Here is a 16,019-nt window from a genome sequence, read left to right as displayed (position 1 = left end):
TTATAAAGTCTTCGCGGAAGCGCAATGAGCTAGTACTGTAAAAAGAAGTTAATCAGCATATGTATGATATACTTTTTATAGGCCGTGTCTTTATGTACAACAAATAAATTAAACGGAGGGTGTAAATGGAGATAAATAATAACTACGTGACAGTTAAATCAATCATTTGTAAGTACCTAATGTGAAATGACTTCGCTAGGTTGATGATTTGGCAAGATTTAAAATATTATTAATAAAATAGTCCTTAAAGAATTTAATGAATTCCTTGAAATTAAAAACGAATCCTTATTATTACCCATTTTAGTTAAAACCAAAAAGAATTTACCTACTATTGTAAATGGAGCTAGCAGATATCGGTCGGATGGATAAAAGTATATTTGTTACTGAATACATACACCAGTCCACAACTGAAAATTTCTCTTAGATTTCTACTAAAAATAAAGAATCGCCTCTCTGATGCAAATTTTACGTTTTTTTATTTTATTTTTAGTTAGCCTATGCACAGTCGACAAATTGAATCATGACATGACCATTATCATCATGATGGTCATGATGTTGACATCTCATACTTGTCAAGTAAGTCGTCGTGAAATTGATTATTAAAAGGTTTCCACTCTGATTTATGATTCAATTTGTTCAACTGTACTGATTTATCAAAAATTTCCATTTACGTTGTCCTAATAGATTAGTGAAATATATTTGATTGGAAAAAACGACATGGTGAATGCACGCTTCTAACCGAAGCAACTGGAGGCCTATGCCCAACAGTGGATCCTACAGCTGATATGCTGATGATGATGAATGACACGGTTTTACGAGTATGCTTACCAATACAGCCCTTCCTATGTGCAGTCTGCACATGTCCGACGCGGCACACGCAGGCGCCGCGTGCGCATTTTGCGCCGGGCAGCGCGGCGCAGTCGTCGTCGTCGACGCACAAGTCTCCGAGCAAAGCGCCCACCGCACCCACTGTGGCCGTCGTCGCTGTTTGTGAACCTAATATTAAATTAAACTGAAGATTTACAATTTTTATGGTCAAAAGAAAGTGAATGAAAAGTGGTAGCCAGCTACCAGTTGAGCGATCTGTAGACAAGATATTGAGATAAGGAGTACCAAGTGAGCGCTTATAGTGGTATGTATATGTGGTATGTTTTGTAGTGGTGGTTTTCTCCAGCATTGAATCTTTATTTGTATGTGTTAACTTATACATATCTGCGAAGCTTTCAATGGTGTGTGTGAAGTTCTCAACCTGCACTGGGCCCACGTGAGAACTACGGTCCAAGCTCTCTTATTCTAAGAGAAGACATATATATGCACAACTGTGAAGCGTAGATAAGCTGAGATAATTTGACATAGCGCTTGTTTATTTTAATGAGTCTTAGAGTTTTTGTGGTAGCATCGCCACCAATGTGAAAAAAATATTCGCATTGTTAAAACTACACAAATTCCTTTTGATCGACGAAAACGTGAAATTTGGAATACCTTCTGCTCTATCACAATAGTGACGGGACGAGTATCCCGCCAGAAGTTGACTAAAACCCAAGCATAACGAGGAGCCCGCCTTTCATTATCACAGCGCGTGTACTCGTAACTTGACAAGACTAATGAGAATGCTATTCTAGTCCCTTATGTTTGCCAGACGTAGTCTACCATGAATAGAAGTCAATAGAAATCGAACCTTTCTCAAAACGAATTTCTTCGGCATAACCTTAATTTCAACCTTGAGGAGACAATTTTTGTTGTACTAGTTACAATAAAATAAAATATTATTTTTTCCCGTGTACCCACATTTTACATTATAGATATTAATTGTTAGGTACCTACTATAAAAAATACTTTTGTTCAAGAAACAACAACGGTATTCAATTTAAAATTTCATGATAATATTATGCCGTGGTAAACTACAATGAGGCAACAGGACAATAACCTACCGCGCAATTATATTATCAATTTGAAAAGTGTAATAGAGCAAAATATTGAACCATTTTTTTATAATTAACTTAATATTTTACTCATTTTACTAGTTAAATTATGTAATCAAACAAAATTTTAATATGATTGTTCAAAGATCGATTAATTTTTCTATGTATCTGCAAATTGTATTTTTATAAGATTAAAAAAATACTTTTTTATTACGTGATGTGTGAGCGTGATGAATTTAATTAATTTAAATTTTATCGACTTAAAAAAAAATGTTTGCTGGGTCTACTACTTCGACCGACCAAGTTAGATAGAGCACTCACCTTTGAACTTCTGTCCCAAAAGTGCGCCCTCGAAATCACTGGGCGTCTCTTTCCTCGACCAATCGTATTTGTATTTGTCTGGATTGAGCAAGTGCCGGGTGGACTTTGAAGCAGCGCCGTCGTCTTGTTGCGTGAACTGTATCGGAGAGGACGGCCTTGGCGGGCCCGCGGTGCCAGCCACTTCAGACAACTTGCACGGACCAAACGCTTGTACTACAATATCCTCTTGCGTGCGACACGCTTGCAATTTCAGGTGACACTCTGATTCATAGGTCTTGCCTTCGCTCCCGCATACCTGTTGGTTTAGTTTGTATTAAATTCACTTTAAGTTACGTAACGTACCTACAATACTGGCATTTTGTTACTAGGAAAATAACTTCTTTGTATACAGGTAGGTACACAACATATTCAAAGAAAAGCTTCCGTGTGGCGATAGTTGTGGCAATTGAGTTATATAAAATTTGTAAGCACGTTTAAACTTTCAGTTAAGTTTTGTTGCTGAACACGATTCGTTTACTTCTTTATTGTACACGTTTACTAGCTGGCACCTGACACAACCCGTAAAATTTGTCCGCCCCTCTGGAAGGCCGCCAAACAAGTAACTCAATATTTGTCGTAATAGTGCATCATAATAACGAAATGTTTTACTTGATATAATATCATTATATTTCATTTAGAAGTAAGCTCAAATGTAAACAATAAATAACGTTTTAAGCTTTCGTGATTTTCACTCATAGACAAAATACCACAAACGGGACTTATCACGCGAGTAATATTTTCCTCGACGTTTCGACCACATTACAGTGGCCGTGGTTACGAGCAGACTGAATTGTGGGTGTTAAGTCTGCCTAGCAACGCGCACTTGATCACAACAAGTAACGGCACTCGTATCTCGAACTACCCGCACTTGGTAATTTACAACAACGGTACGGTAATACTAACAACGTCCGATCGTCCCTCCGAACATTCATCCCGACGCCGACACTTTTGTAACAGAATTCCACGAAGATGAAACCTTATATCCATCGTCCCGGTTGAAATTTTTGAGCTATTTTAATTCAACCGCTTCACGCACCATAAGTACTTGAGTAGGTAAAAAAGAGGTTCCGCGGAGAGAATTTTGGGATTGTGAAGCTCAATCCAGTGGTTTGGTCCTAACTCCAATAAATGTTCGGCTATGGCTGACTTATTCACTTGGCAATTTTTAACAGCTGCATATGTTTCTTGACCCTCTCAGCTATTGTCCTTTTCGTCTATCCGATATAGGAACTACCACAACTACAATCAACTTTATAAACACCCGGTGTTTGGAAGGGCACGACATCCTTGGGTGTCCTAATATACCTCGCGACTTTGGACAAAGCCGTTTTAGGCAATTATTGCATTAAGGCAATGTTGCCTAAATCGGCACCAACCTTGTCCGTCACTCCTTTCACATAAGGCAATACGCAGGCTGTCTAGCTACATCAGGATGTTTGGTTCTACGTTTCCTCCTGGGCTGCCATTTATACTCACTAATATATTTACTCGTGTGTTTTAGCATGATAAGTTCCGTTGGTGGTATTTTGACAGTAAACCATATAGTTAATGACTTTTTCACTAATGATAAGTTACACCCAAACTGTAAATAAGTCCCTATCTATTTATTTTTGCCAGTAAACCTGAGCGCTCAGTGAATCTGACTGTCATCAAATATAGAGTGAACGAGCATTTAGTAGTCAAGCGTGTTCTCTTAGACTCCATCTTCGCATATCAACAGGTGTAATTGTGGTCAAACGCAAGACAATTTAGCATAAAGAAGTAAAATGGTATACCTAATATCTTACCAGAACAAGAGGGCTTGGGCCATAGTTCCCACGCGGGCCCAGTGCGGATTGGGAACTTCACACGCACCATTGAATTGCTTCGTAGGTTTGTGCAGGTTTCCTCACGATGTTTTCCTTCACCGCAAAGCTCGTGGTAAATATCAAATGTAATTCCGCACATGAATTTCGAAAAACTCAGAGGTGCGAGCCGGGGTTTGAACCCACGACCTTCTGCTTGAGAGGCGATAGGTCAAACCACTAGGCCACCACGGCTTCTCGTTCCCTCCCTTCCTCGCTTCTCTTGTTCTGAGAGGAGGCCTGTGCCCAGCAGTGGGACGTATATAGGCTGGGATGGCTGGATATCTTACCAGCATATTAGTGTCGCTATCGGGGCACGGTGCAGCCGCGCACTCGCAGAGCGCGCCGCCTGTTCTCTCCGTGCATACAGCCCCGAAATAGCACGACAGTTCTGAACACGACTGGGCCACACCACCGCTTTCAGCTGTATCAAACATCATGAAAAACATTAAAACACCGCTATCATGAGTTGACGTGATATGACTTTGTCGAGTTTTATAGGTACTTAACACGTTTTAGTCTCAAACACACACATTTAGTCCGGCTGTAGATTCTCAAAGTTGTAATATTAGCTGCTACGTTAACAGCAGTAGATACCGATTGTAATAATATGCTACATTCAAGTAGTTCAATATTTTAAAGTGTTTTTTAAAGAACGTATCTGGTTTTTTGACAAAGTTATGCATCTACATATTAGGTGAGTTTTAGGTCCCTAAACATAAACGTGTGATAGGTAATGTAGCTTGATGCATGATTATTTTACTAATTTATTATATTGTGTGTTGCCTTAGCGAAAAAATAATCTTATTTAAATATTGGCATCACACGTATCTTGTAGCTCTAGTTGTTAACCGCTGAAACAGTATATTTATGAATTATATGCCTGGTAAACCTCTTTTGGTTACTACAATGAGCAGCATTCAAATTACTGAATAATTGAGTTGCTTTGTAGTTTCTGACAAAACCATTTATAGTATTTCTCGAGCTACTGAGATTGTGGCTGTTAACAGCTGCTTTGGACGCTAACTGGCTTTAACGTATAATTACAAAAGACGTCGAGTCTGACCCAAATTACAGTATCTGCTAGTTTTACAAATAAAATCCAGTGAAATTAATACATGGTTGATTATATTGTTCAACCACGTGACTGGCAAGCGGCGATGTCCTGAACAGCTAAATGCACCCTATTATAATAAATTTTATCCTTGCTGACTTTCAAAACGATCCTGACAAAGATAACAAGATTTTAAATCAGTTTGACCAAAATTACAAGCATGTTAAAGATTTAATTTGTTGAATCAGGCGTTACTTCGTGGAGGTCTATACTAAGTAAAAAATATTACTTTGCTGACCTGAGACTTTTGAAAGTGTTTATACGTAGTTCATTGACAAAGATTTTCAAAACATAAGGAATCGCTTTAGAAAGAACCTCAACGAACTTATTAGACTAAAAAAATAGTAAACAATAATGATAAAAATTCAAAAACTTACCTAAAATTCAATTAGTAAAAGGATCTACATGCTCTTATTTCTCTTTCATATAATTAACTGTTACAGTTAACTCACGGTCCGCACACCCGTTGGGTCCCAAGCGGCGGCGATGGTCTGCGCACACGGTGCACTTCTGTCCCTGCACTCCCGCGCGACACACGCACCTCCCCGTCATCTGCTCGCAATCCTCCCGCACCGACCCGAACGCCGAACACCCACATGCTAACAAACGATTAAGTTCACCCACCGAGACAAAATTTACTCCTCTTAATTAAAAGTAACTTTCATAAAATTTCGTTACTTAGTTTGGCAGTTGTTTGGAGTCGTTAATTAATTATTTCGCAAAAGTTACGCTAAGAATTAAATACCAATAAGGTAAATGTTTCGCTGGAGATATGATCGTAACATCATTATCAATATTTATGGGAATACTTATGTTAAGTTTAGCTACATTTATATATTTTTCTGAGTATCGGAATATAGAATTTTGTGGTAACCCAAAACAATGTTCATGGAACAATCGAAAAGCCACAGGGGCTGAAATAACTTTGACTAAGGTGTTAAATTTAATTTGTTGTGGTTTACGTACGTATACAGCCGGTGTGTCCGGAGCCGATCCGCGGCAGCCCCCAGTAGCCGGGTTCGCAGCGGTCGCACTTGAGGCCACCGACGCCGGGCCGACACACGCACTGCCCGCTCTCGTCGCATCGATCTGACACCGATCCCAGCCGGTTGCAACCGCAAGTCGAGCTCGAAATCGGACACCCCTCCTCATTAGGCCCCGACGCCGACGTCACGCCGTCCGAACAACACCCGTACCCCATCTCCAAACAATTCCCTTTCTTGTCTTCGTACTGCTTCGTGTCGTCTGTATAAAGCCATGAAAATAACTGAAATCACTGGTACGTGTTTGCGGTGTCAACAAATAAAATACAAGAATGTATAGTCCGGGACAAAGGTTCAAAGCGGTAACAGCTAGCGTGATTGTACTCTATTTACCCGCAACGCCGAGGCCGTAAGTATGTTCACCCTGACAAATCACCAGACATAGATGCAGAAAAGCAATATATATGCCAGTCAAATCTAACCTAAAACCCTGAAAATGTAAAATGTAAAGCATTTTGGGTATGTTATTTGGAATCCCTATGGGTGTGAAACTACATTTTGTAATCAAAAAGAAGTTGTACAGTCGAGTTTATAAACTTGTGAGCAAAATTTTGAAAATATCTGAACACGCTGAACACGAAGAATATTGTTAACGGCGTAGAAGCGTTTTCAGATATTTTTGATCAAATTTTTGCTCACAAGTTTATGAACTCGACTATACTTACCCAGCTAAAGCGTAATACGTGAAAACCCGAATTTTATCGTACTTTTTTTCAGTTCCTTAAATTTTATTTATCAACTAAGATTTTTGACATTTAGTTGTATAACATTATGAAAGTATATTAAACTAGCTTTTGCCCGCGACTTCGTCCGCGTGGAATAGTAACTTTGGAAAGTACTAATTTAATTTATTTAGGGTACCTATTCTGCCAATAATAGCACATAGAAACTTCTACGGTTTACTGAAAATAAACTATTTTAATACATTGCTTTATATCTAAACTACTTTTTTTTTGTTCTTCCATTCTTCCATTCTATTCCATTCTATGGTAAAACAAAACATTTTAGCAATACGACGTGTATTCTACCCTACCAACAAAAAAGGACTAAGTAATTCTTCATAGTGAGCTCTTGACATCTTATGTCCTTTATTGTAGATTAGGAGGGTAGGATTATAATTAAGACGGCATTGTTAGTAAGCATAGCTACACATATTTCCGATAAATATGCTTATACATTTGTTTGGAATTCCTTACGAAATTTCATCCCCATATTTTCAAGTAGGTAGGTATGAAAAATGTTGAAATTTGAAAAGAGGCGGAACAAATGTTTTTTAGGGTTCCGTACCTCAAAAGAAAAAACGAACGAAATGAAACCCTTATAGGATTACTTTGCTGTCCGTCCGTCCGTCTGTCAGTCAAGACCCTTTATCCCGTAAACGTGCGGAGTAGGTATGTATCGAGTTGAAATTAAAACCCTAAACTCAGGTCAATAGTCCCGAAAGCTGTGAAAAAATTGAACTTCTATGTTAACGCAATCAAAAGCTACAATCATTCACCCCTATTTCACCCCCACACAGGAAGAATTCAAAAAAATGCTCAAAAATTTATTTATTTATCTCTTATCACGTGCCCAAATGCCAAGTTTCATAGAAACAATGATTTATCTTCGAAAATGACGATCTTACATATATAAATTTTCATCCCCTATTTCACCCCCACACAGGAAGAATTTTAAAAAACGGGCGAACAAATATCTATTTATCTCTTATCACGTGCCCGAATGCCAAGTTTCATAAAGAAACATCGATTTATCTTCGACATTGACGATCTGCCATATAAACTTTCATCCCCTATTTCACCCCCTCACAGGAAGAATTTAAAAAAACGCGCGAACCATGTCTATTTACCTCTTAACCACGTGCCGAAATGGCAAGTTTAATAAAGATTCATCGATATCGATTTATCTTCGATAATGACGACCTTCCATATGAACTTTCATCCCCTATTTCATCCCCTCACAGGTAGAATTTTCAAAAAGCTCAACACATACCAACTTCTTTCTTATTAAGTGCCTAAATGCCAAGTTTCATGGTTTTATTTCCGACAGCGACGAACTTCCACCATATAAACTTTCACCCCCTATTTCAACCCCTTAAAGCCTCTTTTTTGCAATAAAAGATAGCCTATGTTCTTTCTCATGGTCTATTCTATCTCTGTACCAAATTTCATCCAAATCGGTTAAGCGGTTTTTGCGTGAAAGCGTAACAGACAGACAGACAGACAGACAGACAGACAGAGTTACTTTCACATTTATAATATTAATATAGTAAAATATAGTAAATATAGTAATAATAGTAATATATAGTAATATAGTATAGTATGGATTAAAACACTTTTATAAGGTTTCTAAATTAAATAACGAAATGTAGCTTAGATTACGTTTTCCTTTTTTAATGTAAAATTTTACTGGCTCATATTGATTTTTTTTTTATTTTTTTTATTACGACTAAAAGTGAACTTTAAAGTTTAATAACGCCGTTTTTACCTTAAATAAGATGTTGTTTAACGTACCTACTACAACTCTGCTCTAACGATACCTATTTGGCTGAATATACAAAATAGGCGAGACACAAATTTAGAAAATTTGGACAAAAGATATGTTATGATAAATTTCTCAAAAAAATATTTAATGTGCAGTGCTAATACTGAGGAGGGGTTAAATTGTTGCGAATACTTATATTAAAAATGTGAAAGTAAGTATGTTTCTTTTCTTGTTATACTTCCTCGCTTATGGTACTTGGTAGTTTGGGACCCTGAGAAGGACATAGGATAATTTTTATTTCGGACAAATTGTATCCTCGCAAGTCTTCGTGTACTTTGTAAAGTAAAAATCAATTGTTAGAATAACTGCCGAATGTATGTACTACAAATGTGAGCTGCAATTTTTCCAATGAAATGATAAATTTAAATTCATCGAAATAATTTCCAAAATCACAAAGGAAACTGAGAACTCTTGGCACGGTCTATAGAACTAGGTATGGTAAAAAGTCAGGACTTGCGAGGTTAAAGTTTCCTGGGTCGCGCGATAAACGAATAAAAGCTTGTTAAACTTGGGTTTGGTTTACATAAGATTCGTTTGTATTTATTTATCTGTTACCTTTTCCTTTTGTTTTTTTTTGCATTTTTTATAAATATAAGTAGATACATTTGTTAGAGGGCAACACTGTACATAATATTATATGCGTATAATTGGAATCTTACTTTTAGGACAACATCTTGCTGCAGTTAAGGTAATGTGGCAGTAGCTGCCGGCTGGACAGTCTTGGCGATGAGGTCCATTACCGCAATCAATTTCAAGTCCCGTAGTAGGCTCGACCATAGCTTTACTATTACCACAAGGCCGCACTTCCATACCTGTAAATGTGAGTTTTTTTTTATAATAAACACTTACGAAATTCGGTAGCAGAAGTGATGTTATTAAATATTAGTGCACCCGAATGCCTCGTGTTAATAAAAGCATGCAACACACTAACCTTTGCACAAATCTAACGGCCGCAGTCTAAGTTCGAGTTGTTTTTGGCAGCCCTCTTTCCGCATCGCGCACAAACTAGGATAAAGTCTGAAGTCCGAAGCGCAGACGGGGAAATACTCGTCGTCTCGAGGACACTCGAAGAGGCAGGAGCAACGCGGGTACTGGTCTGCACCGAGTTCGCAACTTGCACCGAAGTCGCAGCGGATGTCGCGGCAGGCCGACGGATCCGCCGTGCCGCCCTGATCGGTCGCGCCCGAGGTATCCGTCGACCCTTCGTCCGCCTCGGTCGTGGTCACCGCGGTCGTAGCTACCCACCCAAATATTTGCGTGTTAGTCGAGCGATAAAGCGGAAAGTTAGTTAATTGATCGAGGATGGGTCGCTTTATTGGAATTACTGCTAACAACTGGGTTGATGACGGTCCATGGTAAATATTTTGACTGCGCCCACCCGTCAGTCTTAGGAAGATTTAAGTTGGTTAGTAAAGCAATTGTTGTAGTTAAATGCAAATTATTTAAACAATATGTATTACGTACTCATTGCAATTGGAGGCACAACAGCAAGCCTGTCCTTGCAGTCTCCATAAAAGATGACGTGAAGTGTGGCAGCTGGAGATAATTGGCAAGCCGATTTTTGAAGTTCACACTCATTGTAATAGGTCTGCATGTTGCTGCCACAGACTGGCTCGCGAACTGCGCCAGTGCAGTCACTCGGGCAGATGCATTCGCCGGCCGCACAGCGAGCGCCAAAGGAGCATTGCACATTCTCACAGAGGGCTGTTGAAAAAGAAAGGTCTAACACACACAGCCTAATAAATTTTGACACACTAAAGGTTGAATACGCCAAAACTTGGCCACACAAAAAATTATAAATAATAATTATAACAATAAATAATTACATTATGCTCTCCATATTTAATGTCAAGTTAAATAAAGTTTAAAATAACATTTCTTATTTTAGTTAGTGTTTGCACGCACAGTAAGCCATGTATCGAACTTTCCTACGCACGGGGCATATAATAGTGTTTTTGTGTGTGTGTTTAAAATACTTGTGCTGAAATAATAAACGAAATTCATCTATTAGCACCTGATTAACCAGTTTTAGGATTCCGTGCCCAAAATGCCATCCGTAAACATTTATGGCCGATCAAAAATCAAATTTAAATAAGTATAATCCTGTAATATTATTCTTATGTAAATAATCAGTAAAATGTGCTGAAGATTTCCGGAAACAGATTTTACCTAAACATACTTAACATGCAAAGGAAATAAAAGAAAGAATATAAAAAAGTCATATAAGTGGGCTGTTCGACTACGCAGTAATTAGATTAATAGGCGTAGCGTAGGTTTTGTTGTTCTATACTGCTGATAATAACAGAAAATAACACATAATTACGCACTTATAGTATTAGTTTGATGTCGATTAACAAATTATTATACACTGTGTTATTTTCGATTTCCGTTAACTTTAAGGGTACAAATCAAATGAAGTTAATTTCTCTAAGGCACTAGTGGCCTAACTCTTACTGTTTAAAAGATAACCAAGAGTTAATATTAGCAGTAAAACAGCGTAAAGGCCCTTAATTTATGATGTTTTTTCAAAGTCCATAACTATTTCATTTTTAATTCACACATATTTAGCAAAAGAAAGTTAGACATTGTGGACTTTTTTGAAGTTATTTTTTTTTGTTTTTTAGTTTTTCTTTTTTGGTATCTTTTTTGTTGTGTGTTTGTTTTATTTGTTGGTGTGTGTTTTTATTTTCCTTAAGTATTAACAATGACTATAACTCTTTATTGCACACCAACACATAGTAAGCAGTAAAGAAAACACAGGTATACATAAGGTTTTCTAAGGTAAGCAATAGGCGGCCTTATCGCTTCATTATATGCCTGAAAAAAAGATTTGTACTCGTACTCTCGATTTTTTTTTCCAATTTGACAAAAAAGTTAATTATCAGATAGTTCATATAAATGAACTGAGCCGTCTGCCGAAGTTAACGGAATTAAATAAAGACATGGTAAGTACATAAAATATGATGTATTACTGATGAATGATGATAATTTTAGTTCACAAAACCTGCATGACGCATATTTCCAATGCTTTTGTTACTATGATTTTAATTTCAACAATAGAAACTCCTTCCTTATGAATACAGAACATATTAGGAATTACTTCCTTGAAATAATAACAGTCGTGTTCTTATAAGGTAGATTGGACACATGAAACTTTTAACAAGTCTGTGTTTTAGAGAAAGTAGTGCTCAAGTTAGCTAAAATGTGGTTAAAGTTCTAGGTTAGCCTACATAAGTACATACGAACATGTACATAGTGTCAGCTCCACCACAAACTCGAAGTGTACCTGAGTAGCTCGTACTCGCGTCACATGAGGCGATTTCGTTAAGTTGGCTTCATTTCGGCCATACACCAACGACGGAACACTTTAATCCGGTATCGATCTTTAATCCCTCTAGTACAATACGACCAAGCGAAGTAATTGTGTATGATTTTGAGCTACAAAATTAATCAGTTCCTCTTGGCCACACTACGAATGAAGTGACGAGCTCTGTACGCCAAAGAAAACGAGTGACAAATCAACTTCACTTTCAATTCCATTGCAGAAGGATTAATTTCGAATTGAATGTTGGTCATGTAGATATAGATGACCGTGGCGCGTGAGGCATTCGATTGGCTGTCATGACTGGATGACTGTGGCGGTTAAGAGATTAACTAAAAATCTGCTTCAGAAATTAAACAATGTATCTTTTATTATTTTCATGCTTGGTATCGTTCACCTAATAGCTCTAAATTTGGAAGAAACTTAACGTTGTTGCATTGTTTAATTTTATGATCCTAAGATTGCTTTGGTTAAGCATAAGTATTTATTTATATGTATGTAACAGAATGTACGAGTTCATCAACATTTGAATTACATTAACCGTAATCGTTCAAACTTTCATAATAATGATATTTGAAGAAGATAAACACGGGCGTTAATTAATTTGCCAAGTTCCAACGCTACTTTCAATTTCTTCGCAACATTTCGTGTTGTAAAACAATTAGAAGTTAATGGCGTAATATCCTAAAAGAGGATAGATCTTTTTCTAAGAAATTACTTGCAATATCCCTAATTAGCATGTTTGTGGTCCCGTGTGATTAGACTTATCTAATTGTGGATGTTTAATGTGGCTTGCTTATAAACAAATATTATAATATAAAAGTAGCAAGTTAATAATGTGGTTGCTAAATTTTGTGTTAAACTTAAAATATTACGACTAAATTTAATGTACTAATGTAGTTTATGAACTCAGACTAAATTCCGTTACAAAGTGTAGGTATAATAAAATAATTAAGTCAAAAAGACGTAATTAACTCGTGCAATTTTAGTTAATTACCTTGCTTTCTTAAAACAACAATCGACATCCTTTGGGCCTCGTGTTTTCCTGTTTACTTCTAACCGGAAAAATCTAAATAGGTTTTCCCGATAACGTGATTAACGGTAGGGAGGAGGGATCTTTTAAAAAGTGCCCATTGAGATTAGAAAAAATCTTGTGTTAAACCGGCATTCCAGGGAGAAGAGGCTCGTTAAAAAGGTCAAAATTAGCTACTTGAACCCTTTTTGGCAGTATATATTTATGCCTCAGCAATTTATTAGTTAGGTAACATTTTAAACCATAATTGTTTTTATTGAAATCTACTGATCCTATCCTATATAATATTTTCTGTTTGATAGTTATTTGCAGAGCTCGGAATTTTTGCGGCATTTTTGACCTGCCACAGTGACTTCTCACTTATCGACTTCCGATATTCAATATCGATATATCGATACACAACATGTTCAAAAAGATTAAAAGTAGAGGTCAACAATAGACGGTTATATCTTTAAAAGAACGATCCCTTCCAATTAACTTTTGAGCAGTCGAAAATGTGAAATAGACAAATATGGATTATGCAATGGAAACAATGAATAGTTAACAATTTCTAATTTAATAACTCAATTTCATATTTAAAGTCTGTTGTAGCGCTAATAAGTGTTCCATTAGTGTCTTTATAAAATATATTAAGATTATTATTTTACGATAATAATCTTTATCGATATCATTTAGGTAGAGTCAATAAGTGAGAGTCACTATGACAGATCAAAAATTTCGTGAAAATTCCGATCTCTGGTTATTTGTTACAAAGGGAATGCGAATTTATTTTTTTTTTTATCAAAAGAATGAAGCTTGGCCTGAAGAAAAATCTATTTTTCTTTATTATAGAGCGTGTATTTTTGATACAACTACAAACTATAACGGTAGTTAGTACAGGCCCTAATAAATAAACACACTTTATTATGTTTAAGTAAAAAATTGCGACTTATTATTTTTCTTATAAAATAAATTAGCACGCAATATATCACTACGTGATACTATACTTTGTTTTTATTGAGAACGTCACACATGTTAACGTGACAGCTGTCACAGAACGCTTCTTTCTCGTATTAAATTATATATATACTCCTCCACATCGGTTTCGATGACGGCGACCCTGACTAAATATATTCATTGTATAAAATTTTGCAAAAACACTTATAATAACAAAGAAATACACTTATTTTCTAGCGTGCGCTCTAATATGGCTCGCTAGACCGAACATAGTCTTGAAAACTCTATCGCAGGGTGCACAATAGAGTTGGCCTTGTGAATTGTATGTATAAGTATAGGAGGGCTTGGGTCTGTCTTTTAAAATTATTGAAGCATTTATTGGTACGTAATCATTACATTGCTGCTAATCGAAAAAATTCAAAAATTAATCCCGTAAATTTACAGTTTGTTTTAATGTCGGTTCATAGGTAGCACTTAAATCTACGTCTGGTCCGGTTACAGTTTGTGGCTATATCAACAATACACGCTGTATGAAGTAGTATTTCGCAATATCAGCTTACGTTAACAAATTGTATAAAGCGCAGAAGAAGAGAAGTAGTTATCTACTTGATAATTAACTATTATTTATTTGGTATCTAGCTAACGATAACGCTAATAAACTGTCAAAAACAATAAGAGTTTTCACCGGAAGCGATTCACGTAAATATTGTCGGATAGGTTGTCAGCCGATAATGATTTCAAAGGGATCGGGCGGCCCTTTTGTTTTGAACCTTGAATAAGTTGTCAAGTCAGAAAGTGGATCTAGAGTTGCTAAAGTATTGATCTTTGATTTGGCAGTTCAAAACAAAGAGTAAGGGAATTTAAAAAGTTTTGTTTTAAGTTAATTCTGTCTCGAAGAAGGTACCTGAATCCCAACAATACAAAGTAAGGATTACAGTTATGTTTTAGACTGAGATTAATAAACAGCTTAGATGACTTTAACATGGCTATCACAAGGCATCTGAAAGTTACCAAGAAATGCCACAATATTGTACTAGTTAATATTTTGGATTTGGCATGAGAAATAAAATAAGCACTTTAAGAATACAGCTATTAATAAGAGCCTGTATTTCTATTAATTAACGAGTGTACGCTTACCGCAATCTCCTCTGTACGCAACCCGCAAGTTGGTCTGTTCGCGACACGCCGTTGAATCCAGCTCGCATTGTGACGAATAGGTTTGACCATCGGTTCCGCACACCACTCCAGTATCCTGTTGGGACAATACAAACATTATTATTCAAATTTCTTACTCAATATTTATTTTTGAGAAAATTATATAAAGTCTAAATATATTTTTGATATGGCGCGCACGATTTTTGCTTCCTTTTTTCATAATGTTGAAATTTTTAGAAAAAATATACATTTTTTTTAAAGATTTAAGTAAGTACATAGTAATACACCTAAAAATTTAAATAAAATACGAATTGATTGAACTATTAATAAGTAGTGAGCAAATAGAGAATAAATAAATGAACAGGTCAGGTGCGAGTGGGACTCGCGCACCTAGGGTTCCGTACAAATTTGTATGTAAATAGATCGTTGATGGAGTCTTGAGGATTTTTCCCGTTTTATCCGATTGTTTTTCCTCTAAAATAGAAAAATTAAATATTTTTAACACAATGGAAAAACAAAAATAATCAAAAACAAAACATAAATATTACTATTCTAGGATTGGAACACGGGGCCTCGTGCACCGTAGTCCACGCGTGTACCACTGTGACACCTTGAACTAAGCAGAGAGATTCGAAATAAACCATCGCTTACGAATGATATCAAATTGAGTCAAAAAAAATTTTTTTTGTGGTTTTCGGATTTTTTTCCTTTACTTGCCCAATTTCATGATTCAGGATAACATTGGA

At 36.5% G+C, this 16,019-nt stretch overlaps 1 protein-coding gene across 8 annotated transcripts in view; it reads right to left on the bottom strand.

Annotated features, from left to right (window-relative positions):
- Positions 1-16,019, bottom strand: part of LOC141437611 (agrin-like) — a 202,485-nt gene that overhangs the window by 8,580 nt on the left and 177,886 nt on the right. For 6 of the 8 annotated variants that reach the window (XR_012452400.1, XM_074101053.1, XM_074101054.1 and 3 more), the window contains 9 exons: positions 15,256-15,370; positions 10,292-10,531; positions 9,759-10,064; positions 9,487-9,639; positions 6,207-6,485; positions 5,693-5,839; positions 4,417-4,550; positions 2,244-2,538; positions 829-996 (listed from right to left, as the gene is read on the bottom strand). Coding sequence is in view for 7 of the 8 variants with exons in the window: in XM_074101053.1 (XP_073957154.1) it covers positions 829-996; positions 2,244-2,538; positions 4,417-4,550; positions 5,693-5,839; positions 6,207-6,485; positions 9,487-9,639; positions 9,759-10,064; positions 10,292-10,531; positions 15,256-15,370 (1,837 nt within the window). In the remaining variant the exon portion in view is untranslated. The remainder of the gene's footprint in view (positions 1-828; positions 997-2,243; positions 2,539-4,416; positions 4,551-5,692; positions 5,840-6,206; positions 6,486-9,486; positions 9,640-9,758; positions 10,065-10,291; positions 10,532-15,255; positions 15,371-16,019) is intronic. The other 2 variants (XM_074101052.1, XM_074101056.1) reach the window with 2 other exon arrangements.

The sequence above is a fragment of the Choristoneura fumiferana genome, chromosome 18 (assembly GCF_025370935.1).
Source record: "Choristoneura fumiferana chromosome 18, NRCan_CFum_1, whole genome shotgun sequence".
Lineage (NCBI taxonomy): Eukaryota > Metazoa > Arthropoda > Insecta > Lepidoptera > Tortricidae > Choristoneura > Choristoneura fumiferana.
Note: the sequence above shows the minus strand (reverse complement) of the source record. Positions and strands in the feature narration are given on the sequence as shown.